Source organism: Aedes aegypti, chromosome 2 (assembly GCF_002204515.2).
Source record: "Aedes aegypti strain LVP_AGWG chromosome 2, AaegL5.0 Primary Assembly, whole genome shotgun sequence".
Taxonomy (NCBI): domain Eukaryota; kingdom Metazoa; phylum Arthropoda; class Insecta; order Diptera; family Culicidae; genus Aedes; species Aedes aegypti.
Window position 1 is genome coordinate 448,326,012 of NC_035108.1, and position 25,560 is coordinate 448,351,571.

At 38.5% G+C, this 25,560-nt stretch overlaps 1 protein-coding gene across 4 annotated transcripts in view; it reads right to left on the reverse strand.

Moving 5' to 3' along the window:
* The window catches only part of LOC5569804, an 818,297-nt gene that overhangs the window by 52,412 nt on the left and 740,325 nt on the right, over positions 1-25,560 (reverse strand). For all 4 annotated transcript variants that reach the window (XM_021848005.1, XM_021848004.1, XM_021848003.1 and 1 more), the window contains 4 exons: positions 24,177-24,758; positions 10,775-11,663; positions 9,782-10,155; positions 1,414-1,519 (listed from right to left, as the gene is read on the reverse strand). In XM_021848005.1, coding sequence (XP_021703697.1) covers positions 1,414-1,519; positions 9,782-10,155; positions 10,775-11,663; positions 24,177-24,758 — 1,951 coding nt within the window. The remainder of the gene's footprint in view (positions 1-1,413; positions 1,520-9,781; positions 10,156-10,774; positions 11,664-24,176; positions 24,759-25,560) is intronic.

Below are 25,560 nucleotides of genomic sequence, written 5' to 3' on the forward strand. Positions count from 1 at the left end.
ATATCTCCCGACCAACACTTCGAGAGCAACGCAAATGGCAGGGTCACCGATCGAACACTATAGGGAAGATGATCCTACAAACAAACTACACCGGTTCTAATCTCATGTCTTCTAGCGTGACTTGATCGGAGATGACTTGGGGCAGTTGTTGAGAATTAGCTATAATGGTCAGTGAGGGGATGTGGTCGGTCAGTTTGTCTGCCGACGACATTCAACGGGTGAGCTTGGTTTGATTTGAAACTTAAGGGAAATTTGTTACCAGTTTATTGTCTGTTGGAGATGAGTTCAATGTGGTTTACTATTTAGTGAGTATGTGTGTTAAAAAAAAGAAAGCATAAGACAGAACGGTTGCAAAATAAGAGTGCATTCAGAGAAGGAATCGAGAGAAAGCGGTGCAAAAGAAACGGAAAGGAAAACGTTCACTCTCAATTGTAAAGCATTTGCTCCGTGCTCGAAAATGAAAGACAGTGTAACACGAATAAACGAACATAAAAATGCGTGCGCAATGCTTTTCGACAGTCACACGTGCGATAAGAAACTAAAAACTAAATGAAAAAGCCGAATCGATGATTTTAAATTTTGAATAATCGTAGTAACCTTTATTGACAGCCAAAATGATGAAACTTAAACTAAAAAAATAAGCGTGCTATGAACGAGTAACCAGGTGATAGACAATAATGAATTACAAAGCGTATTTGTGCGAAATTTAGGCACTAATGGTAACCTATCTTCGATGGTTATATACTCTACCAAAAAATAACATGTAATCTGTACATTTCCGAAGAAATCTGTCATCTACTCAAATAAAAGCATAATTCAGATCGTTTCTACACAACAAAAGCATTCTAACCAAGTAATAAACCTCCAATCAAACTATTCCAACAGACAATGTTCTGATCGTGGCATCCTCACCACTTCCACCGTCACCACCACCGCCGCTTGGTTTCCTCCCGAAGAAGCCCACCAAGCGATAGAATCCTTGAAGGACGCCCACGAAAAACTTGTACAAATTAAAGTTTCGCAGCAAGTTGCCCACATCGAGCAGGAACTCGATCAGGATTGCTATGAAGCGTGTGATTTTCGCGCATCGACACTCATGCCCGACTACTACGATCTTGCGGCGCGCCTGCCCGTCATCGACCCTAACTCCACTATCGTCGTCGGAGGATTCCTGTTCCTCGCTGTCATCGTCCCCGCGTGGGTCACCATGGTCTAGTCTGTCAGTCTTATCTACACTACAACTTCCCTCACCCGGTTCTATGCTTTCGTCACAAGTCTGTGGTTCGTCGTCGTCTTGTCCAAAGCGATACACTCGCCTACTTTTCCGATTCAACAAGGTGCGCGTTAAAGTGCCGCCGCCGGAGTTTTTCGGACAAAAGGTGCGTCTTTTTGTGGTGGAAGGTTTCCGCTTACCTCGCAAGTCTTGGCACTTGGCCGCCGTCAGTACGGTTCCCGGCTGGGACAGCAGCACCGTTTCCAGACAGCGAACGTTCTCCCGGCACGTCTTGATGATTTCGTCCTGCGTTGGAACAGGGGGTTGGCGATTAGAAGAGAAAAGAAATGGTTGATTAATAAAGTAACCTTTGGGTGGACGATTTTGGGGGGTTAGGTTTGTTGGATGACCAGGTTAGGTTGGGATGGGGGAAGCTCATCGATATTCGTGTTTGTGTGGTAAGTGCTTTGTGGGGTTTGCTGGTAATTTTATGAGGTTGTGACGTGATTTCACGGCTGGACAGACGCAAATTGGTTTAGAATAAATTAATTAATAACTTTATAGATCTGCTGGAAGCAGATAAATTTAAGTCCCGTTATTATTATGTCAGTCGTTAGTAATAGAAGAACCTACCTAGGGCAATATTGATTCCATTGTCGTTTACAATTTGGTTTGGTTTTAAATCTATTTTAAGCCTATGATACAACCTCAACTGTTAGTTATGAATACACATGAAACGTAGCATAGATTACACCTTCAGTACTATACGTCTTCCCATACAAAGCTGATGGACTAGCAGCTTGCCGAAGCCAAAGGACAAAACAATAGGGCGATATTCAAAACTGAAAAAGCAATAGATGACTCTTTTTCAGTGGTAGTAAAATCGAAATCTCAAAGCAAGAAAGCACCACGGAAGATGAACTAAACACAAACAGTTTTGTATTAACATTACGCTTGATTTCTAATTACTACTACTTACTACCAGTGAGAGAAACTTAATGTTCGAAAGGTTGTTGTCTTTACTTTTTGCCGCTGTCGCCAACTGTTAGTGATTAAGAACGAAATAAACAGTCGTTACCCTACTGATAAAATGATCATCAATATAAGTACCGTTTTGTCGCATACTCCGAACATTAAGGTTTACAGTGGCTTACAACGAATCTAACAGTCATTAATCAGCAAATATTTGCGGAAGATTTATTTACTTCACTAAATTCAACTGTAAGCTATTGAGCGTGCTGAGAAAGATAATGATTAATCATAACTTGTTTTCGTTTTTAAATATTGAACAACATATTTCTTCATATACCGAGCATTGCCCTCATTCTGTCTCAAATTCCGAATCACTTGAATCAAATTCCGAACAGCATGAATAATAAGTATTCAAATAAATAATTGCGCAAATAAAATCATCTAAGTTAGTTCAATAGCTCTCAAATTAAAGAGTAATCACAATTCCCAATGTATAAAATAGCATGCAAGACGTTTAAATTGATTTGCAAATGACCGCTTTGAACTTTCATGATATATTGGTGTGAAATATTTCAACAAAATCTCCATACAAAAAAGAGTTTTCGGAATATGAGACAAAACAGTATTCAACTTACTCAAAAATTTTCGATAAAGAGTGATCGTGCTCTTCAAACACCATGATCGTGGGTGGGTACCTTAAAACTAAATGGATCTGATCAATATGCCACACGATTGCCTTATGAGATATACGCTGAGTTTATTCTAACTTTTGTCGATTTGTGGTTTGTATATTTCTTGCAGAAAATGTTTATTTTTGTGTAAAATTGCTGCTCTTCGTATAACACTTTCGCGTGGTAGTGGTAGACGTTAAAAAAATTCTAGTTCTAAAACTGGATTTACACATAATGTCAGCCTAGAAGGTTAAGTAGATCATTAAAACAGATCCATGAAGCAAATTTCGCCGTAGAATGTTGTATATTTTTTCAAATGTCATTAGAAATAGACTACATTTAGATGTGTTTTGTGATACTTTTGATTTTTTCAATATGTGCTTACAAAATGTCAAAATATGTCTTACAAAATATGTCAAGAATTTAGCCAGTATATTTCTTTTTGGGGAAAACCAATTTAACATACAATGTGTTTTATGTATCCAAAGATCGTCTCTTCAACGGATTATCATTGTCACTCCAAAACGAGATCCATTTTTTTCAGAATATATCTAATTTCCAAAATCTGTTGCGATAGTAAACCATGATACATAAGCATATGAGGTTGAACATCGTTCTTGTTATCTTGTATTTACGCAACTATCTAGTTGTAATTCAAAACATTACATAAAACAGACTAGAAGAACAATAAAAAACAATTCCACCTAAAATTACGATAGTTCTTACCAAAAAATCCAATGATTGTGTCGAATAGGGTGCTAAAATGTTGAAAGAAAACTTGTTTTTGTTTAATAACACGAAAGAGCATGTTACTGTAACTACTTTAGCATTTTTTCCCGCTCAAATAACAGCTTTATCATATTTAAACTTTAATTTGAAAATTGGGTCCATAAATGAACCTTGACACTTTTGATCATGTTTGACGTTCGCTAAGTCGACAAAAACACCACAGGGGTTATAGTTATTCACTAGGGTTGTTCCTTTCTGACGTTTCGGAAGGGACACGGAAAACAAAATACACCCAAAACTTGAGTTTGAACCAAGGGGTGTAACAAAATCTAAAAAAAAAACATAAAAAATGTTTTCTGGACTTAAACAAACGGAAAACAATAAAAAAAATTGAGTAAACATGAGTTTTTGGCCTAAACTTAAGCGTTTGGCACTAAAATTGGGACAGGGTCCATTCCCATCAATGTTATCATTAGAATATCAATAGAAAGCTCAAAAAATCAAACTAAATCGAACGAAAACTATCTTATATTGACCAGAATCACTTCGAACTATTCATATGTTGTACCTAACGACTTAAGTCCCTGAATTCACACCGTAATAACATTATTATTAACAAAATTTCTCAAAAATCGTGCATTTTTGGCGGGTTTCCCAGGTCCAGACTAGTTTCTTATGTACGTCCGTAAAAGGTAACCTTGCGAAATTTGGAGATTTTTTTTTCTATCTTTATTAACAAGATTTTTAGCCCTAGGCTAGTTCATTTCGGGACCAACGGTTTTACTTCCCTTCCGAAGGAAGTCGACTATCTCGGGGATGGGATTCGATCCCAGGTCCTCGGCGTGTGTTCTAACCACTACACCACGTCCGTACCCAAAATTTGGAGATTAAATTTTGAAGGATAAGCTAGATTCACTTTTGGTGATGAGCTTTTTGAAGACTTTTTTTTTAAGAAAATAAATTTAAACCGCTGTTGTATAGACTGAACGAAAACATTACGCTACGGACTACACGAAACACCCAGCAGTCCAGTGATGATTTTTTTGATTACCGAAAAGTTTCCACCAACGAGGTTTGAGTTAGAATTCCCACATCTCATGGAAAAAAAAAACATTTAAACGACTTACGCCGCTAGCCGTACGACCACTAAGCCCACAATTTAAGGAATCTATGACATTTAGTCGACCAACATTTAGTCGAATGACGTTTAGTCGGAAGTATGTTTGGTCGAACGGAAATCTAAATACAGTCGACTCTCCACATCTCGATATCCTCACATCGAGGACTTGGGATCGAATCTCATCTCCGAGATAGTCACTTTTGATGTAAAAAGTTAGAGTGGCGACTTCTTTCGAAAGGAAAGTAAAGCCGTTGGTCCCGAGATGAAGTAGCTTAGGGCTGAAAATCTCGTTAATAAAGATAGAAAAAAAAAACATCTGGATATCGAAGGAACCATCGAGAAGGGAGAGATCAAGACAAAGAACATTTTGATCAATGAATACTAGAATGAAAATCACTCCGTTACTAGGAAAATTAAAAAACAAACTGAAGTAAGCTCGTCTTCTGAAATTGCTTTGAATCACTAAAGTCTAGTCTAGTAACCTTGAATAATGGATATGCGAAAAGATAATCAGTAATGATAGGGAGCATATCGATATACGGGATATAAGGAGATATCGAGACATGGAGTGTGAAAATATATGCAGATTCAAGGGACCGAAAAAAATCATCGACTTAAGGAGTGATATCGAGATGTAGAACATCCAGGTGTGGCGAGTCAACTGTAGCATGGAAATTAAATTTTACGTTTAATCCGATTATCGTCGAGGGTAGCATTAAGTCGCTAATACGTTATTTTACGCGGTTCTATCCCGTTAGGCCGAAATGGTCATTAGGCCGAAATGGTCATTAGGCCGAAAATGGTCAATATTTTCAATAAATCACACACAGTAACATAGTAACCGCTGCCAAATAAAAGTAGAAAGAAAGCCTTTGTTAAAAATAAAGAAAAACACTGATGAATGTGTTAGCAATGTGTAGTAGTAAATGATCAAATGTTATTCCGGCCTTACGACCCTTTTGGCCTAACCGTTCATTTAGCCTGACGGCATTCGGCTTAATGGCCTTCGGCCTAACGACATTCGGACTAAGGGCATTCGGCCTAATGACCTGCACTCGTTCTACGGCGAATATCCTTGCGAATCTATTACCCAAAGAATCTATTGCAATCATTTCCGGGGAAATTCTAAGTTATTACTCTCTGAAGAATCACATGTCGATCTCCCTCTCGATAATTTATGTGTTTATCTGTAGATAATATAAATTTGAAAATTTGAAAACTATAGTCGCTATACGGTTCTGTGGACATTTTTTGTGTATCTACTCAAATTACCTAACTTTCAACGGGCTACTGGAACATGAGCGGGTACTGGTACGTTGCCGGTACATTAATTTGTAACGTTGGGAACATTTCTTCAGCTACTAATGAATTGGATTCCGGAAGCACTGAAGGAGTTTTATAATAATATTAAATCTATAATACAGTGAAGCTGTATACAAATTACACAACAGTTGCGAAATGGCGAAATAAGCGCCTATTTGTCCTATAACAGTCAAAACAAAGCAATGATCGATATGCTTAATAGCTGTCAGCACAGCTAGATTCGCTAGATTTGTTGGTAAAAGGAGCGCATAGAAGCTTTCATTCGTAGGTTCAGCGCATTTACTCAACACAAAGCCGAATAAACAAAGCTTCAAGAATGTTTACATTTGCACTAAATGTTAGTTAGGATGTGCAAATAAACGTAAAAGCATCTAGAACATAACAATTGCCTAGACTAGAATCTAGCTTTTTACGCTGGCCTGCTATAAACTTTGAACACCCCTATCTGACTTTTCTTGCCTACACTATAATATTTTTATAGTTTAATCGACGAAAACTATGCGATGTTGAAAAAAAAACAAAATATATTCTTAGGTATTCTTGAATTTCTGTTTTTAATACTTTTTTGTCATTTTAAGTTAATTGGGCTTATTCTACGACTGGGGTGAGGTGACAATTGTCGGTGTCGTATAGCGAGGTGACAATTCTCGACTCGAGTGAAGTGACTCTCCATTTGATTTGCACGGCGAGTCACTTCACTCGAGTCGAGAATTGTCACCTCGCTATACGACACCGACAATGGTCATCTCACGCCAGTCGTAGAATAAGCCCAAATGATATGCAATCATCACTGATTCCTATTAATTCTCTATAATGACATAGTACAAGAAATGAACCACAATTTTGTTTGAGCTGTTTCTCCAAGACAGACCATGGACGATCATTGAACAAATTCCTACAGTTCAGGAGATATGTTTGCTTAATGAACAATCTAAATTGCAGACAGAGCGGATCCAAGGTACGGAGGAAGTAAGACATGTTTACTACACCTCCAATTTGGGTCTTGTTTCCTGGATCCAATTTCATAGCTAAGCTAACAGCAATGCTTATAGCTATGTAATAGTATGTGACTAGTAGTCAAGACATTGAAGAAGATCAATAATCAAAAATCTCAAACCACCACTTGTACTGCCGTGAATCGCAAGTCAGTCCCAACTGTAAAAAGTAGGCATTGTGAAAATGGGCTGTGAAGTTTTCAAACTTGTTTTCCATACAAATGTTCTAAATAATTGGAATATGTTCACATCTTGATGAAACTTTCACAATTTGCTATCCACTACGATATCTTTCCAAGAAAAATATAAAGATGATCGAAACACGGTTCATTTTTGTGTTACACGGTGCGAAAATCTCTAATGGGACTGGTATGCGGTTATTTTTCATTATGGGACAATTTGACTTGCTGTTTATTCCTATTTTTTCCGAACAAATCATATTATCTCATTGAGGCAGCTGAAAGAGCATTGGAAGATATGTTAAAAACTGAACTCAACTCAATTTTGACTAAAATGCAGATGGGTCTGACTTGCGATTCACGGCAGTATAGATGTTGTAAAATTTACTTCAAATGTAAATTTTAGTTTATTCCATTGATCCATGAAATTTGAGGAACGTATATATATACTGGCCAAACCTGGTTTGGATATGTTCGCTGATCGTGTCAGTCATAATATCCGATGCAATAGCGATACCTAAAATAACAATATAAGGTTAATAAAAATTAATTTAAATATTGCAGTGAAAATGTTTGACATTTCAATCAACAATAAAATCAGAGAGGGTTGTGTGTGTACAAGACACGACCGCATAAAGTTAACTACGCCATGTGATTTGCTGCATTTGAATTTTGGTCAATTGTCATAATTGCAACCTTCCTTTAGTTATAATTTAGAATATAATGGTTTGCATGTAATGGTTTTAGAATGTAATGTCCCGAACAGCTCTCCGTTCGGAGAAGTGCCCATTTCAGTGTTATTCATGAAAAGGGCCGATTTAACTGTTAAATTTGAGTAACACCCAATTTTCAATAGTATATCGTCAAAAATCAATAGTTTTCTCCATTTGAGTAAAATGTTGCATAAATTTCCGACCGATTGGTGGGAAAATATTGAAAATATATCGATAAATAGCTGAATTATTATTGTTCAAAATCTAACATAATTTCGTAACGGTCGCAACATTTTAGATTTAACATTTTAAAAAGTAAAAAGTAGTAGGCATAGTGTAGTAGAAATTCCACACCTTCTAGCTGTATTCGGAAAAGAATAGCTGATGAAATTCGTAAGACAATTTAATTCGTAAACTATGAAATTCTAAATCGGTTTATGACTAGATTATAATACTGATGGAATTCATGTAACAAAATTACAGAATTTTGGCAGAAAATTCTGGAAAAAAATACTAGTCATAAATAACTTTTGTTCCACCATTGTTATGCTTTTCAAATAAAGGCTGGTTTTCAAGCCGTATGTCAAATAACAATTATGGCAAATGGCCTTTGGTCAATTGAATATGAGAACGGAAGATTTCAATATGAATAACGGCTATATCTGAATGAGGAAATTGATAAAACCGTTGTAAGATACTGTTAAACTATAGTCCAAGGCAACTAACAAATAATTCTGGTTATTTTATTTATTAGAAGAGATGGCGAAGATTAGACTGATGCAAATTTTGTAGTTTTGGCTCCCCTATGCTTAAACAATGTCAATTATGGCAAATAGCATCCTCCCAAAATTTGACGTGATTTCAAAGAAATTTAGCTGTGCATACGCCATTTAAAGTTTATATGGAAATTCAATACAAAGAGGTACAAATATTACAATATTGCAGAAATATCGTCATTTTTTAAGATTTAACAATCAATGTTAGGGTTTTGATTAAACATTAATGTTAGGATTTTGATAAAGCTTCTCCGAACAGTAGCAAATCGGTTCAATTCGATAAAGTATTATTTTTGTTTGTATTGAAGCCTAAACTTTGAATCAAATTAAAATTCAATCTTTTAATTGCCAAAATTTACTCCTCTCCTCTCGCTTCGTCTGTCTCAACTGCATTACTAAATTCTTCACTTCTGCATTTTTCCATTTTTTATTACCTTCACTCATTACTGTTGAAACTCATCGCCATGAAACAATTGGTTATTAGTGACAATTAGCTGTCTCAACTCATCATCCATCGCCGCTTCGGGTGCGCTTCGGAACATCCGTCAATAAGTACCCTCAAACTGTATACCTCTTTAATGAGCATGTTTGCATTTATATATTTCGGGTGCTAATGATCAAATGTTTGAGCATAACTGTGGTAAGCGATGAGAGGCGATTATTATTAATGATTTTTCCTTCCAACTCATGCCGCGTATTAGTCAACGGAACAATATAAGCAATATACCCACCGGAAAACGGATGGATCCACGCGTTGCCTTGACCAGTTTACACGTTTTCATCTCCTAACAAAGTAGGGTTAATTTTGCTTCAAAAATATGCCAATTTGGAAGAAGACGTTCCTCCCAGAAGGTTCAAACGAAACCAAAGAAGGACGCAGTGTTCGTGTATAACAAATAACGATCATTTATATTTACAATGCCCTCCCGGGGCAGCTTAATGAATAAATTCAACACTCTCATCAAACATTACCATAACACAACTCCACATAGATGTAAACCAACACAAACAGGATCGTATTGATGCAGCAGCAGTAAGTGCACGCATAGCGCAAACAAACATCACACAAATAGAAAATCGTCAATCTTACATAGTCCTCCGGCTTCAGCAGGTGCGATTTGGCTTTCAGCGCTTCGGTGTTGGCCAGCCGCAGCTTGCTCTGGATCAGCAGCTTCTTCATCTCCGCTTCCATGTCCTCGTCGAACTCGTTGTTCGAGCTGGAGCTGGTCTCGTGCGATAGCGACCGCAGGAACGAGTTGTGTTTGTCCACCGAGCGCAGTGACCGCCGACGACCACTTCCACTGAGGGCACCTACTCCGGCACCTCCTCCGCTGCTACCACTCGGCGAGTGATCGGGACTTTCGTACAGGACGTGGTGCTTGCCTCGACTGGAGGTGAGCGTCTTGTCCAGCGAATGATGCGGCGGGCTGCCCGACTTGCTGGACCACGAGTTCATGTTGTGACCTGGGAAAAAAGGCAAAGTTATCATAAGGACTGTGAATATTTGAAGCATTATCAAGAATCTGGCGGCGTCGCATGAATCACGAGTTATACCAAGTCTATAATGAAATGGATATTGTTAAGCGTAGAAAACACGGCAGGCTGCGGTGGGCTGTGCATGTAGCTCGTGTGTGAATATTTCAATGCAAAACTGACCCCAATAAAAATGAAATTGTTCAAAATCATCATTAGACATCTATAAACTAGAAAACATTGCATGTCTGTGGTGACCAGTGCTGGGAATGGTAATAGTAGTAGGCTTGAATTTTCGCGAAAATCACGTGGCCAGTACAGTAGCTCAAAAACGTGAATCTCATCAAGTAGCCTCTGTTGGGTGCACGAATTTTCTAAATCATGAGTGTCATTGAAGGCTCTAAATGCGGGAAATGCAGCGGGAAATAGAACATTTTTCTACAGTAATTTTGGGTTGCCCTTAGCAACGGGTGTTTTGCAATTTTCAAGGCATTTTACCTACAGCAGCGATGGGCGTGAGTTTCACTGGCTTCGCTGACTGTGATTGGCTTTGTTTGGCTACTGTAGAGTGAATTTCAGATTTTTTCCCAACCCTGATCAAGATACTCACTGTAGCGATCATCCATCCGGTACTCGTCCAATCGCTTCCGCCGGTTCAGCGAGTTCGTGTTTGGCTCCGAACTTTTGCTGAGCGAATCGTTCTTTCGGAATCGCGGTGGCGACAGCGAGTCCATGTTGGCCGCCGAAAGCGACGACGACGCACAGTCCGACTGGGAATCGATAAAATTCCTGTAATCATCTCCAAAGTCCAGCAACCGCCGGGCGGCGTCCGTGTCCCGATCCTCCGAGTACGGTTCGCTCATGTACTTCTCCTGGTAGTTGTCCCATGCTTGCTCCGAGAAGCTGCTCATCTCCTCGGTCCCGGTTCCCGTTCCGTTGAGGTCCGCCTCACTCCGCTCCACACCATCTAGATTATAATTAGCCAACGCGGCTAATGATCCTAGATTGAGACTGCCGCAGCGAGCGCGCGTGACGGAACCGATTTTAAAGTTTGGCTTCGCCATCAGTGCCTGCTGCTGTTGATGTTCCTCTTCGCTATCCGGAGCGGATTTCTTCGTCGATACGGTGGCCATCATTGTCGTCATGGCCGTTGACCTCGTCGTCTGCCGAGCAGAGGACGATTTGCGCGATCCAGACGACCCGGACAGTGACGACAGCGTGACCAAGTCATCCGACAGCCGAATCCGTCCGGAAAAGGACTCCGACTTCAGGAGGCCCCCTCGATGACTGCTGCTGGACTGATGATGCTGATGATGCTGCTGGCGACCGCCACTTCCACTGCTACTTCCGGCCGATAGTTGAATTTCCCTCAAAGGTTGTTGCTGCTGCTGGAGCAGTTGTTGCTGGTGCTGCAGGATTAACGAGTGCTGTAGAAGGTGCAACGTTGAAGACTGCTGCGCTGGTTGCGATTCATCCGAGCCGGACTCGTCGATGCGATTCTACAACGGGGGTAGAAAGTAAAGCGAATGTTAATTTTATCTGCAAGCAATAAATCATATCTTGTTTGAGAAGCTTTACTGCTACGGACAAGATGAGGTCATGTGGTTCTGCAATGGAACGAACTGTTCCACAGAATCCCGATTGGATGAAATCGTGAATTAAATGCAGTAGATTGGTGTTAGCGGTAAATGTTAGTTCGGAACATCGCCACAGGCGGCATTGTAAAGTGGGAATTCCTGAAATGACGATTTATTTTAAGCATAATTAAAATATAAACAATTTTGCCAAAGACACCATATCTTGCAACATATACTAAATACGAAGTATTTTATGAACTACTTCCTAAAAATAGTTTTCCTCAAATGTTTTGTAGATGCGATGTTTTCGGTTGCAACAATGCAAAATTGTAGAAACTATTGAAATGAATAACTTTTTAGAAGATGCTAGATATCTAAAGAGTAAGGAAAAGCAGTGATCGATCAACTGTTGATTTCACATCCGAAATCAAGGCAAAAGCAACATCGGAACACGGCGTTAAAGGTTTTGAAACTGAGCGTAATAACTGCAAAGCTCACGATACATTGCTCTTTAACTATAGCAGCTATAGCAGTTACATCCTTCTTTACATCTTCTCTTAGCTAATTTCATATGAGTTGCGTATGCAACTCAGATGTTTCAATGCTACCTCTCAAATCGGATGTTTTTCAACGTACATTCTGTATTAAATTTGTCTAAATCTTCTATTCGAATAAAAAAACATGACTTCTATTGGCTAATGAAAACCATCGAGGATACATCAAAATGTTTATTATTTTCTCTGGGTAATATATACAGAACTTACTAGATAGAATGAAGGGTGAACGAAATCAAATAGCACCACTTTTAAGGGGACACGGGAGACCGTGTTATTTTCCCTATATTTCGTCTCACTCTAACACTTATCATCAAAACTTTGTGGAAGCAAATCTCAAGTTTTAGTGAACCGATGAAGCTGAAAATGTAATGGGGTATGCACTACATACAGTGGCCGAAATTCCTATAAGCGCACACGCATTTTTCAACATTTGCGACTAGTTATTACATAAAACATTGACGATCTGTTACTAAAATGATATTTACTATATTTCCACTTGGTTGTATGAAAGACAGTCAAAATTAAAAATTTTTCGATTTTGTGAAATAAAAATATTATTTTTTGGCCAGGAAATTCCTATAAGCTAACGCCATTTGTGTTTGCTTCACTCACACTACAAAAACTTGTCATTTTCTTTTGCTGCCGATGTAAACGGATGCGTGCGGAAAGTTTTGCGATTCGTGCACAGTGTTGTTTGTTGACAGCTTTCAAGATGCCGAAAGGAAAGTTCTTGGACGAAACGGAGCGAAGATTAATCCTTGAATTGAAGGATGTTGGCCAAAGTAACCGTGCAATCGCCAAGAGGATCGGTAGAGGAGAGACGGTCGTGCGAAATTTCCTGAAGAAAGGTGAGAATTACGGCATCCGGAAGAAAAACAAGGGCAACTCCAAGATCACCAACCGTGAGAGGAACCGAATTATCCAGCTTGGTGAAGCCGGGGAGCTGGATTCATCCGGTATTAAGAAGGAATTGGGTCTTTCCATCACAACAAGGCGAGTATCTCAAATACTACGTGGATCTGGACACATGGTGTACACGAAAAAGGCCAAAAAACCCAACCTTACTCCGAGGCATGTTCAGGCAAGACTGGATTTTGCCAGAAACCATATGTCTTGGAAGCGGGAATGGAACAACGTGATTTTTTCCGACGAGAAGAAGTTTAATCTTGATGGTCCTGCTGCGCGTATTATTGGCACGATCTTCGGAAGGATCCGCAAGTGAAGCTGAGCAGAAATTTCGGTGGAGGAAGTTTGATAGTCTGGGCTGCATTTTCACGTAGAGGTAAAACCCCGATTGCAACAATTACTACCAGAATGAAGTCCGAAAACTATGTTGAGCTTCTGGACAGTGTTTTGATCCCATTTACGGAGGATGTGATGGAAAACGAATTTGTTTTTCAACAAGATAACGCTGCGATCCATGTCAGCAAGGCCTCCAAACAATGGTTTTTGGAGCGGGACATCCCAGTTATGGATTGGCCAGCGCGGAGTCCGGACCTAAACCCAATCGAAAATCTTTGGGGAATCCTCGCAAGACGGGTTTACAGTGGAGGACGGCAGTTCGGATCAGTTCGAGAGCTGGAAGCAGCTGTTAGAGAGGAGTGGCGTAAAATTCCTTTGACAATGCTGCAGAACCTCGTCGATTCAATGCCGAAACGAATTTATGAAACAATTCTGAAAAATGGTAAACAAACCAAGTACTAAAGTTGTTGTGTTCTTGTGATATGATTTTTTATGATCTGAAAATAAAGGTGCGCTTATAAGAATTTCCATACTCAAATCCCGTTTTTTCCTCTTCATTCCAAACTGTTTGAAAGAAAAGTCTTAGTAGTTGGTAGAAATATCATATTATCCGAATACCTAAAAGCAGAGATGATTTATTGAAGTATTGGACTTTCATACTACATGTGCCGGTGAAAAATGGTCATGCACTTATAGGAATTTCGGGCACTGTATATAGAATCATAGTGATACATTTTTCGCATCGATATATGGAGTGGTTCTTGAGATTTGCTTCTTGAAATTGATAGGGTGATTATGATGACGTCACGTGCGGCCTTAATTGGCTGTAACTTTTTTCCCGTTGGGCATTTTCTATTGAAATTTTGGGTGTATTTTATTCAATGTGTATTTCTTAACGCTGTGTAATTTTCCCTGACAGATGTGCAATCGTTATGAAGATGAAGTCAGAAGAACAGCAACGGCGTAAAAAAATTTTGCTTACGTACCCCAAAAATACGGATCTATATCATCGTGCCATCAACAGAAAGCTAGGAATGGTACATCCTACGGTGTCACGTGTTTTAAATCGGTTCCACGAACGTTTGACCATCGACCGGAAAGAAATATTGGCAAAAATGGATCTCCGTATAGTGTTAAGGATCACAAACGGGTAGTTTAAACTTTGAAGAGGAATCCCAACAGCTCAGTTCGAGATGTGACGAAGAAACTGAATCTATTCAAAACTTTCGTGCAAGATGAAAAAAAAAACGTGAAGGATCACATAGGTCCAAAGTCCATAAGGCGCCTGATCACGATAAACGGCAGAAGACGGTAGGTAGAACACGTACAGGGAAGCTCTACACCAAGATGTTGACAAAACCACATTGTCTCGTTATGGATGTAAAATCAGAATTCCGGCAGCTTCTGGGGCTCCAGTTTTTCACTGCTCATCATAAATTCGATGTCCCTGAGGACGTTAGAAAGCAGAAGATGTCAAAGTTTGCCAAAAAATATATGATTTGGCAAGCAATTTGCTCGTGTGGAAAGCGGAGCACCCCATTCATGACAACTGGAACGGTCAATGGGCAGGTGTACCTAAAGGAATGCCTCCAAAAGCGTCTACTTCCATTTCTGAGGTTTTACGATGGTCCTACAATTTTCTGGCCGGATTTGGCCTCGTGCCATTACTCGAAACAGGTTTTAGAGTGGTACAAGGCTAAGGAGGTCAATTTCGTGCCGAAGCATCTCAAACCCCCGAACACACCAGAACTTCGGCCAATTCAAAAGTACTGGGCCATCATGAAGAAGGCACTTGGTCTAAGTGTTGTACAGGACCGTATGAGTAGTGTGAAAAGAAAACTTCGTCCATTTGGATATGAAATTTAAATTGAATAAAACAATCATGGGAAAATATTCATAATATGTTTTATTTTACTCCCTGAAAGTTTGAAGATGATTTTTTTCCTTTGTGGGGACATGATTCCACTGCGACCATTAATTTGATCTATTGTTGTGTTATCCTCTTTGTTTTTGCCGTACTGTAGAAATATATTACTATATGAAGTAACTATCTCCACAGCTATTGGCGTGCATCCCAATCAGGTACTACATTTCGGATAAAATTCAGTACCTGTTTTGGATGGTAGATTCGAATTTCATTAGGCTCTAGCAGGCCTTTATCTAAATGTTTGCAACGCTTGTGGTATAGTGCAATACACTTGCACAACAAATGTTCAGTGCTCTCGCTTTCTAATTTACAGAAACGACACATATCTTCTTGCAATTTACCTATAATTTTGAGGTAACGTTTGCTGGGGCAGTGGCCTGTTAATAAGCCAGTATAAGTACTTAGATCGTGTTTTTGAGGTTTAATAACCTCTGTGTTTGATAGGCATCTGGTTCAATGAATCGTTTGGACTGGCGAGAGTCCATTGCGTTCTTCCAGTTGAGTTTAATTTTTGCTTTCATCCAGCTCTTTAATTGCATTTTCAGAGCCTTGTTTTGCTAACTGATCAGCTTTTTCGTTTCCTTCTATTCCGCAATGGCCAGGAACCCAATATAGATTAACTTTATTAAGATAGGACAACTGCTGCAGTAGCTTGGTACACTCCCAAACAAGTCTTGATGTGTAAGTTCTAGACTTCAAAGCGTTCAAGGCTGCTTTGCTATCCGAACACATACATTTATTAGCATTCCTATAGCGCCTTTTAAGAAAAATGTCAGCGCATTCAAGAATGGCATAAATTTTGGTCTGAAAAACTGTTGGCCAACTTCCCAGTGCATAAGATACATTAACTCCTGGGCCAAACACTCCTGACCCTACCATGTTTTCTTGTTTTGAACCATCAGTGAAAAAAATTAATGATCCAGATCGGAAAGTTGGTCCTCCTGTATCCCAATCCTGACGAGTTACATCAGCAACCCAAAAACAATGATCAAAAAAGTTACGCTTCAACATATAATCTTCATTCACTAAGTACACTGGACTTATTTTGAAGTGCTTCAATATAGTCATATGTCCTTTCAGTTCATTATCAGCGCTATCTAAGGACCTTCTGACTCTGATAGCACTCTTAACTGCATCTATTTGAAGATGATTGGTTGAACGTCCGAATTATGACAAATATTTGTGTGTGTCGCAATTTAATTCCGTACACCATTTATTATTTTTTTCATACGAAACGGTCTAGTTAATAGGCCTGGATTCTTGTGCTCCGATTAACCTGAAATTTTCACAGTGGCTTTTATATAACATGAACTTTACTAAGCGCGAAATTCACACTACACCCGATTCTGTTTTTGCACGGGGGATGCGTACCGTGCAAAAAAAGTTTTCAGTTCAAAATTTCAAACAATGTGCAAAAAATATGCAAAAATAAGGTTTTACCGAAAAAAATGTATGGAAACTTTTTTTACATGGCCGTGCAAAAAAAAATCCGTGCAAAAACAGAATCGGGTGTATTTTAAACACAAACTTTTGAGTTATATCATATATCCCATATTGCAAAAAATGATATAAATTCAAATTGGAATGATTTCGAAAACAGTAAATTTAAATTAAAAATAATAATATACGCTCAAGGTTGTTTTTTTTTATATTGAACAATTATGTAGACGTATTTCCCTAGATATTGTCATATAAAAATTATTTCTAATTCCAAATTTTGTTATTTTTGTCGAATATGGAAATTTGCGATAATTCAAAAAGTTATTAACCCTTAAGACGAAGTAGGCCGTCATTGAAATGTGTGCGTGTCGTTGTTGATTGTTGCTAAATCATGTTACAATTTCGAATTGAAGAAAATCAGTAGGAATTGCACTGTTGCTTCTGAAAAAGTATCAGCATAGGGTAGGGTGGGGCAAGATGAGCACCTTAAGGATAAACCTATTTTACTGAATGTGGCCATTATTTTTTATTGCAAATGACATGGAACATTTAATATAAACATGTTTTCTATCACCCATAAACATAACGGGGTCAAAAAAAGGAAAATTTGATTGAATAAAATAACTTAACAAAATAGATGTTTTTCAGGTGGCTTAAATACACTGCGGGGCAAATTGCATTTTTTTAAATTACCTATAAGTTATCATTGATAAGCATCGTATATTTTGCATCAAACTATGCATTTCAAATTTGGTTTGTGCAGAAAATTGTTGAATCCATTCTCAGTTAGAAGATATAAATGCATTACTTGTTTTATTTTACTAGAAATAGAAGCAAAAGATGAGAAACGACTATATAGCGACTTAATTTTATGAATACAAGCTAATCAGCAAATGTAATAGAGCTAAGGCAACTAGTCCAAGCATTGCTAAACATATTTGAATGATATCCAAATCATGTTCCTATTTCCATAAGGGGTGCTCATCTTGCCCCGACTTATAAAAATAACTTAAACCAAGTAAAGCAGTGTATGACGTTATTTTAATAAAATTCATTCAAATAGTCTCATATTTGAGGGGTGCTCATCTTGCCCCGTCCCCCCTACTATCTGCATGTCAGCGCATATATTGATAGTTTTCTGGATCAATATGATCTATGAGGACTGACGTTTATCAATTTAAAATTGCGAGCTTCTATGTCAATATGGCTGCCAAAACGAATGACGGGCTACTTAGCCTTAAAAGTCCGATTTGAGACTTACGTGACGCGTTCTGAGAAACCGAATCACGAACTTTTTGAAGCTACTACTTCAAGAGGAAGAGTGGGACCAAAAGGTTGTATTTTCGGGTTGGTCGGACCGTCCCACTTTTTCTGGGGGGTGGATGTAAGTGTGGCATAAGGCATAATTTTAATTAACCTCGATTAAATGAACATCACAACAACAAAAGATCATAGTTTTGCAGAGACAAATCATTCTGAAAAAATAATGGTTTCCTTATGTTAGCAAAATGGACATATTTTGGCTGTCTAGATGCCCCAAAATAGGTTCTGGAAGTCTGGAAAATTTGCAAGGGATGAACGATTCTCCTATAGCATCACAAGCCTATTATGTGACGCATATATTTTGTTTTTGATTTTCTGAATAATCTAAAATTGGAACAAAGTTGGTCCAGGATATCCAGCAATCCCTGGTGGAGCGGGACGGCATCTCCAGGGAAGTGACCACTTTGGGAATGACGTCCATCATTTATCGGGATTTCTAGACCCCCCCTCCCCCATCTGTCACGCTTTTTCCAATATCTTATAAATGCACTGTCACACTTTTGTAGACCCCCTTCCTCACCTTAATGATGGACGTCATTTTTGAATGACCCCTTTTAGAATTGTTTGGAACTTTTCTTACGACACATCAAACTTCATGATTTTGCATAACAAGTTCAATAGAAGACATTTCAATGACTTCTGGCGACATTGGGCACCTACTGGCATATTTCGGGAATCTGGTATCCTCAGGGAAATGGCCACTTTTAGAATAATTCTGAAACCTTCCTTGCGGCAACACCAAATTTTATGGTTTCGCAAAACAAGTTCAATAGAATACATTGCATTTACTCTTGGCAACATGGCAAAGCAAAGAAGTCGAGTAAATTTCAAGTTATTTTCAAGCTGCGTTGAACATTTCAGGTCGTCCGGAGCACTAGAAGCCGAGATCAAAACCACCAAAATTGATAATTTTATATGGGAAACCGGCCAATGCGCACAGAATAATTCAGTACTGTAGCATACTGTCTTCGCTTTCTGGGAAGATACTGCCAAACTAGCAGTTTTCTATGACTCGGAATGGGTAATTGGTATTTCATGTAATTTCTTGATTTTACTATAAGAGTAATGACATTACTATTCTATCTAACGCATCTACAATGCTATCGAAAATTCGATATTTCTATATTCAACTGTACTTTCCTGAATATAACCAGCCTATGCGGATACATTGTCAAGAGAGAACTTTACAACGGTAGTTTCAAAATTTCTACTCGTGGGCCCTTTACAGAGATTATAGCATAATCAACAAGTGTATTAGCGTGTATTGTTTTTACAAACAGTTGTCATTATCCTTAAAATAACAATTTTAAAGTAAGGCACTCAAACATGATCCCAATCCCGGATCTTGTCAGTTAGCCGAAGGTGAAGCTCATAAGTTTTTTAGACAACAAATTATACAAGGAATTATTTAACATTCAAGGTAGTCTAATGTTTTGCAGGTTTTTTGACAATATTTCTACATTGAACCCCAAATTATTGAAGTTTTTGACAATTCAGCATTCATAGGCTCCCACAGATGGTAAAATTCATCTTATATAGAATCCAGGTTTTTACGAGCGCTAATGGCTGCCGCAAAAAGGCTCACTTTCTGGTAGGGATCAGTTGGTATGAAGTTTGGCTTGGGTCCGTTCTATATAAAATGACCCAAGCTAAACGTCAAATCGACTGATCCCTACCAGAAAGTGAGCCTGTTTGCGGCAGCCATTAGTGCTTTTAAAAAACTGGATACAAATGGCTCGTTCGCTTAGATTCAGTATGATTTCATCTTTTAACGATATTTCTTTTTCTTTATGAATCAGAAATGCTAAATACTGGACATTGGTAATTCCTACAAGTGATCCATAATATAGACCATGAACTGTTTGTTTTCCACAATAATAGATCCTTGGCGTTTCCAGGGACATTTAGTGGGAAAAAAGGACTCAATCTAATTACCACATTGCCATTTCACAAAAAACGCTTCCAAAAAATAATTAATTGGAGCAGCTACTTATTTTGAGATCATTTAATAAAATATGCTCGAAAATAAAGACAATTCTGATGGCTCAATAGTATGATAAGCTCTGTCACAGTTGACTCATCGATCTATTCCGACATATTCATAACAGCATGTTTGACTATTTACTTATGCCGGTTATGCCGTACTTCAATGTAAAGATGTAGAGCATTATTAACTTACCACCGAATCAATACAAATTATTGGAGTTGAAAAATCTTGGTTTTACACATTGTGATATTATTCACTAATTTCTAAAATTGTGCATATATATAGAAATAACTATCTTAGGGTTTATTAATATTTAGTTCGCAAAGTAATATGGACTGACAACGTGTGTTCACTAAAAGATCTCAGTTTTCAAACTGACGGTCTGAACGTCAGGCCTACTATGTTTCTTCAGATTCACCACACACATTTTAATCAATAATGTGAATAGTGATTACAACAACCGACACATTTTTCAATTGACAATTATTTTGTGCTTATTGAATTTTCATGTTCTCTGTGTTAATTCATCGAGAAGACAGACAAGTTTAGTGAAGACACTTTTTGTGTAGGGCTATCATGTTTCGAGAAACATTTTTTATAATTTTGTTGCTCTTTTAGACATAGCAAAAGCGTTCGACAGTATTTGGCATGAAGGCTTAATTGTAAAATTTAAATAAGGTACCGTGGGGCAAGTGGGTAATGGAATTCGCATAGTTGAGATTCTTCAAATTCTAAAGACTTTAAATTGAAACAAATGAGGTCGTGTATATTTTTTAGCTTGACTCCCACCAAATATAAGCAGCATGCTGAAATTGATTTGTATGAAAAATTAAAGAAAAAAATACAGAAAAAGTTTTTGAAAAATGTCTCCTTACTTTTCACTTGCCCCAAAAGTGGGGCAAGTGAAAAGTTTACCGTTTTGAATAATAAATTCAAAAATAAACAGTTATATCCACGATTTCTATAAGCTTTAACATTTGTTAAGGCTTCCCAATGAACAAAAACATAAGTAATATGTAAACAAAGAAAATGTTATTCTTTTCACTTGAATTTTCTTCTGTACAGTTATGTTAGTTTCGATTCGACAACATTATAACTGCAACGTTTCCAATTAGAGATGGGCAAAACGGCTCATTTTAGTGAACGGAAACGATCCGAATCATTCATTTTAGCGAACCGGATCTTTTGAACGGTTCAGTGGTACAGCGGCTCACAAAGAAAGAGCGAACTGATCCGAGCAAACGGAAAAAGAGCGGATATATCCCTGATGCGCGATGCGTCGTACCTTTAGTATCTTTCACTCTCTTTCATTCTCATTCTACCTTCTTCCCCAGAAACTCACGATATACTAGGCCGATTTCTCCTACCCGAACCACAAGGAAGAAGCAAAATGTGCCAGGGGAAGTGGTTCACCTAGAGTGAATTTATAGCAGAGAAAAGTAGATTTTGTAAGAAAATTGACAGGTATATGAAATTCATATTATGAATGACAAGTTCATCCACTTCTCCTGGCCTATTGAAGTGAGCACTTTTTCTCTTTATCTATCATCTGCTTGTATACAAGTGGGCGGAGCAAATGTATCTGTCTATGCTGAGAGCGCTGAGAGTATTGAGCGGCAGAAAGCTGTGCTGTGGCGTTTCGCGCAAAACAAGGCACGTGACAAGCGTTATAATGAACCCGAGAAGCGAACGAAGGGGAATAGGAAAAATAATCGGTTCGTTCTTTTTCATGATCAATTTTTGTCTGATCCATGCTGATCAAATGAACCGACTCTCACCAAAAAAGAGCCACGGATCTCTCGTTCTTTTAAGTGATCCGGATCTTTTGAACGGCTCGATTATTTTTGCCCATCTCTATTTCCAATGTTAGTTCTTACATTATAGGACAGCAATTGCATTTCTGCTCTGTATAATTCCCACCGCTCGTTATTTGTTTTTGAGAAAGTCAGATATGACGTCGGATAACTCTTCGGGAGAAACCAAACGGAATCCTTCAATAACGTATTTAGAATCTTTTTTATGTGGATAGACCTATATCCCATTTTTATGTTTTGAACTAGCTTTACATAGACATTCCACGAGTTTTCCGTGTGTTCTCTAATATTGCAACTTTTCAGTCAACGTCTTCCTTTTAATTGGCTGCCCGAAGTAGACATATTAATATTGTAATGTTTGGCAACATCTTTTAGAGAAGTTCCATGATTTCTAATAGCTTTTAACGCTTGAGTATAGTGTTTCTTGAATTATCAGCACGTTATGTTTTTCTATGATAATTGCGAACCATGTTTACTTATGGCGACTTAAAGAGAAAACACAAATTCAATCTCTAATGATAAACTTTTCACTTGCCCCACCTGATAAGAAAATTGACGGTGTTTAAATTTAGTTATTTTTAGGTCTACGTCGAATTATTTCTAAAACTTTTTTTATTGCAGTTTGAAACTGTCACAGAGGACAACTAAGAAGTGGTACAGGAAATTATTTTCCGCAACTTATTTCCACTGAAAATCTATATAAATAAAAATGGAATGGTGTTCGTATGTCACGAAATGGCTTGAGAACGGGTGATTGAACTTACATGATTCTTTCACTGTTGAATTCGTCCAGAGCTCCGACGTGTTTGTGCGAAGAAAAAGTTTGAGAAAGTCATCGGGATAGTGAGAAAACGGGAGAAAACGAATCTGTCATTTTCTACACGAGACTTGCATGGCGTATTTCAACAGCCTACTTGATGGCAAGACGAAGTTTGCCGGGACCACTAGTATTAAAATAAGATTGTACGCTGCCAACTTGTTACGGAGTAACAGTTGACAGGTTAACAATTTTTCGCTCTATTATGCAATAATGGCTGAAAAATTTCAGAAATATCTTACCTATCGTAATGTTCTCAATGGCCTCAAAGGTTTACGCATGAGTTCAAAACGTTATTTCACACATTCAGTGAAATATATCAATTGTTTTCACTTACCCCATTTACCCACTTGCCCCGCGGTACCTTACTTTAAGTCTCCAACTTATATTTTTAGAATAATCCAAAGTTGTCTGTTAAATCGTACACTTCAGGTTAATTATCAGAATTCCAAGTCTTAAAGACTTCCTGTAAAAGCTGGTGTCCCTCAAGGCAGCATTTTGGGACCAATATTATACAATATTTTCACATCTGACTTACCTGAGTTACCTCAGGGATGTCAAAAATCTTTGTTTGCGGATGACACAGGCCTTTCCGCCAAAGGACGAAGCCTGCGTGTCATCTGTAGTCGATTGCAAAAAAGTTTGGATATTTTTTCTTCATACTTGCAAAAATGGAAGATTTCTCCTAATGCTTCCAAAACTCAACTAATAATATTCCCACATAAACCAAAAGCTCTTTATTTGAAACCTTCAAGTAGACATGTTGTCAGGATGAGAGAGGTTCCAATAAATTGGTCAGATGAAGTTAAGTATCTAGGGCTCATGCTAGATAAGAATTTAACTTTCAAAAATCACATTGAGGGCATTCAAGGATGATAGTGTTGCCTAACACAAAACACCCAGATATAAGAAAAATTGAAAAAAAAATCGTTCATAATTTTTCGTCAAGAATTTCATTTAACTCAAATTGCTTTCAAACTTGTTTAGGGAAAAAATCAAAATATGTGTTGAAATTTATGTTGTGTTTAAATTTCAATCAAATCGGTCCAAATATATCCGAGATCTTGCCCTCCAAAATTTATCATTTTGTATGAAAAATCGAAAAAGTTAAAAAAAATATCCGCTACCGAATTAAATTCACAATTTCGGTCAATCAAAACTCTGTGCGTTCACCACAGAGAATTCAAACCCACTGCATTCGCAAAACAATCGTGCGAATTGTCCAGAAATTTCCACCTTTTCGGTGCTATCAGCGCATTCTTATCGCACAAAATTACTTTCCTATCCTATCATCGTTATCACCACCGACGACGCCCATCTACACCTACCTTGCGTCTCGCGCGCAGCTTCCGCTTCTTCAGCGATCCCTTGCTGTCCGAACTCTTGACCGCCAGTTGGCTCCCATTGCCGCTGCTCGTCGTCTGCTTCAGCGTCCCGGGCCGCATCGGCGACATCGTGTTCAGCGCAGACTCGCTAATTGAAAAGCTCGCCGTCAGCCGTTGGTTGGAGTGCGTCTCGCGCCTCTCCCCGTACTGGTTGATTTCCACGGCGGACGTGTTCAGCTGGGAAATGCACGACACGGACCACGGCCTCTCGGCGGTGGATTTGTTGACCCGTCGTTTGACCAGGCAAGTGTTCGAGTTGGAGTTGTTCTTGGATTCGACTTCGTCGTTCGAGATGTTGGAGGTCTCCGAGGGGTACACGTTGTCGGTGAGCATCTCCTGCGAGGTTTGATCGCCCTGGAGGCACGTGGCAACGGAGTTGGCCAGGCCCTCCGAACTGTCCGTGTCGCGAGCGATCGAGTCGGAATCGGTGTACTCACCGGACGCTTCGCAATCCGTCGTGGGGGCGGATCCCGGAAGGATCGGCGCAGTGGCGGCCACGTCCAGCGGTTGCTTCTCGAGCCATTCCTGTTTGGGGCAAACACAGAGAGGAAGATTCACATCAATTGAATGAAATTAGACGGTGGATGGGTGGAAAAAGAGACAATAATGACGTGGGTATTGAACTGTGAAGGCAACGGTAATCATATTTCTTGTCGATATAAACCCAAACAAAACTCACAGCAATTCGATTCATCACGATCAATTTGAACCTTGAACTTGCAAACATGATGATGCATTTTTCTTCGCTTCTGAAGCAATAAACAAACATCCGAATATATTGATTATCAGATGCTTCTTCTTTGGGCCTTGCACGCTGTTCAGAGCAACACACCTGAGACTAAGTAAAAATAGGATACAATCGATTCCTGGTTTGAGTTGATTGTGTTATATTTCAAATTGATTTATTCTCGAATGCATTCTACTTAGGTATAGTTTTTTACGAGTTTAATGGCTTTTTCAAAATCTAGGAAACGTAGCTTTTGTGTTCAGAAACGAAGGTTTACATGAAAAGTACTGAAGTTTAAACATTTTAAATGCAATCCTATTATTATAACAACGTAGTTTGTGCTTTCAGTGTACATCTGTGTACAAGAAGTAAAAATCAAGTGATTGATTTGACGTCCTGCATTTCTCACCCATATTTTCATTGCAGGTCCCTTGAGAAATCCTTTAAAATTTTTAGCAAGAATCTATCCCTAGATTATGTGATAATTTTGCCGAAAATTGAGTTCGATCAGGTTTAGAGTTCCATTCAAATCTCATCATTGATCCTTTGAAAACTCCACGAAAGACTTTGTGGGAATGATTTGTGATATTTCTGAAACTC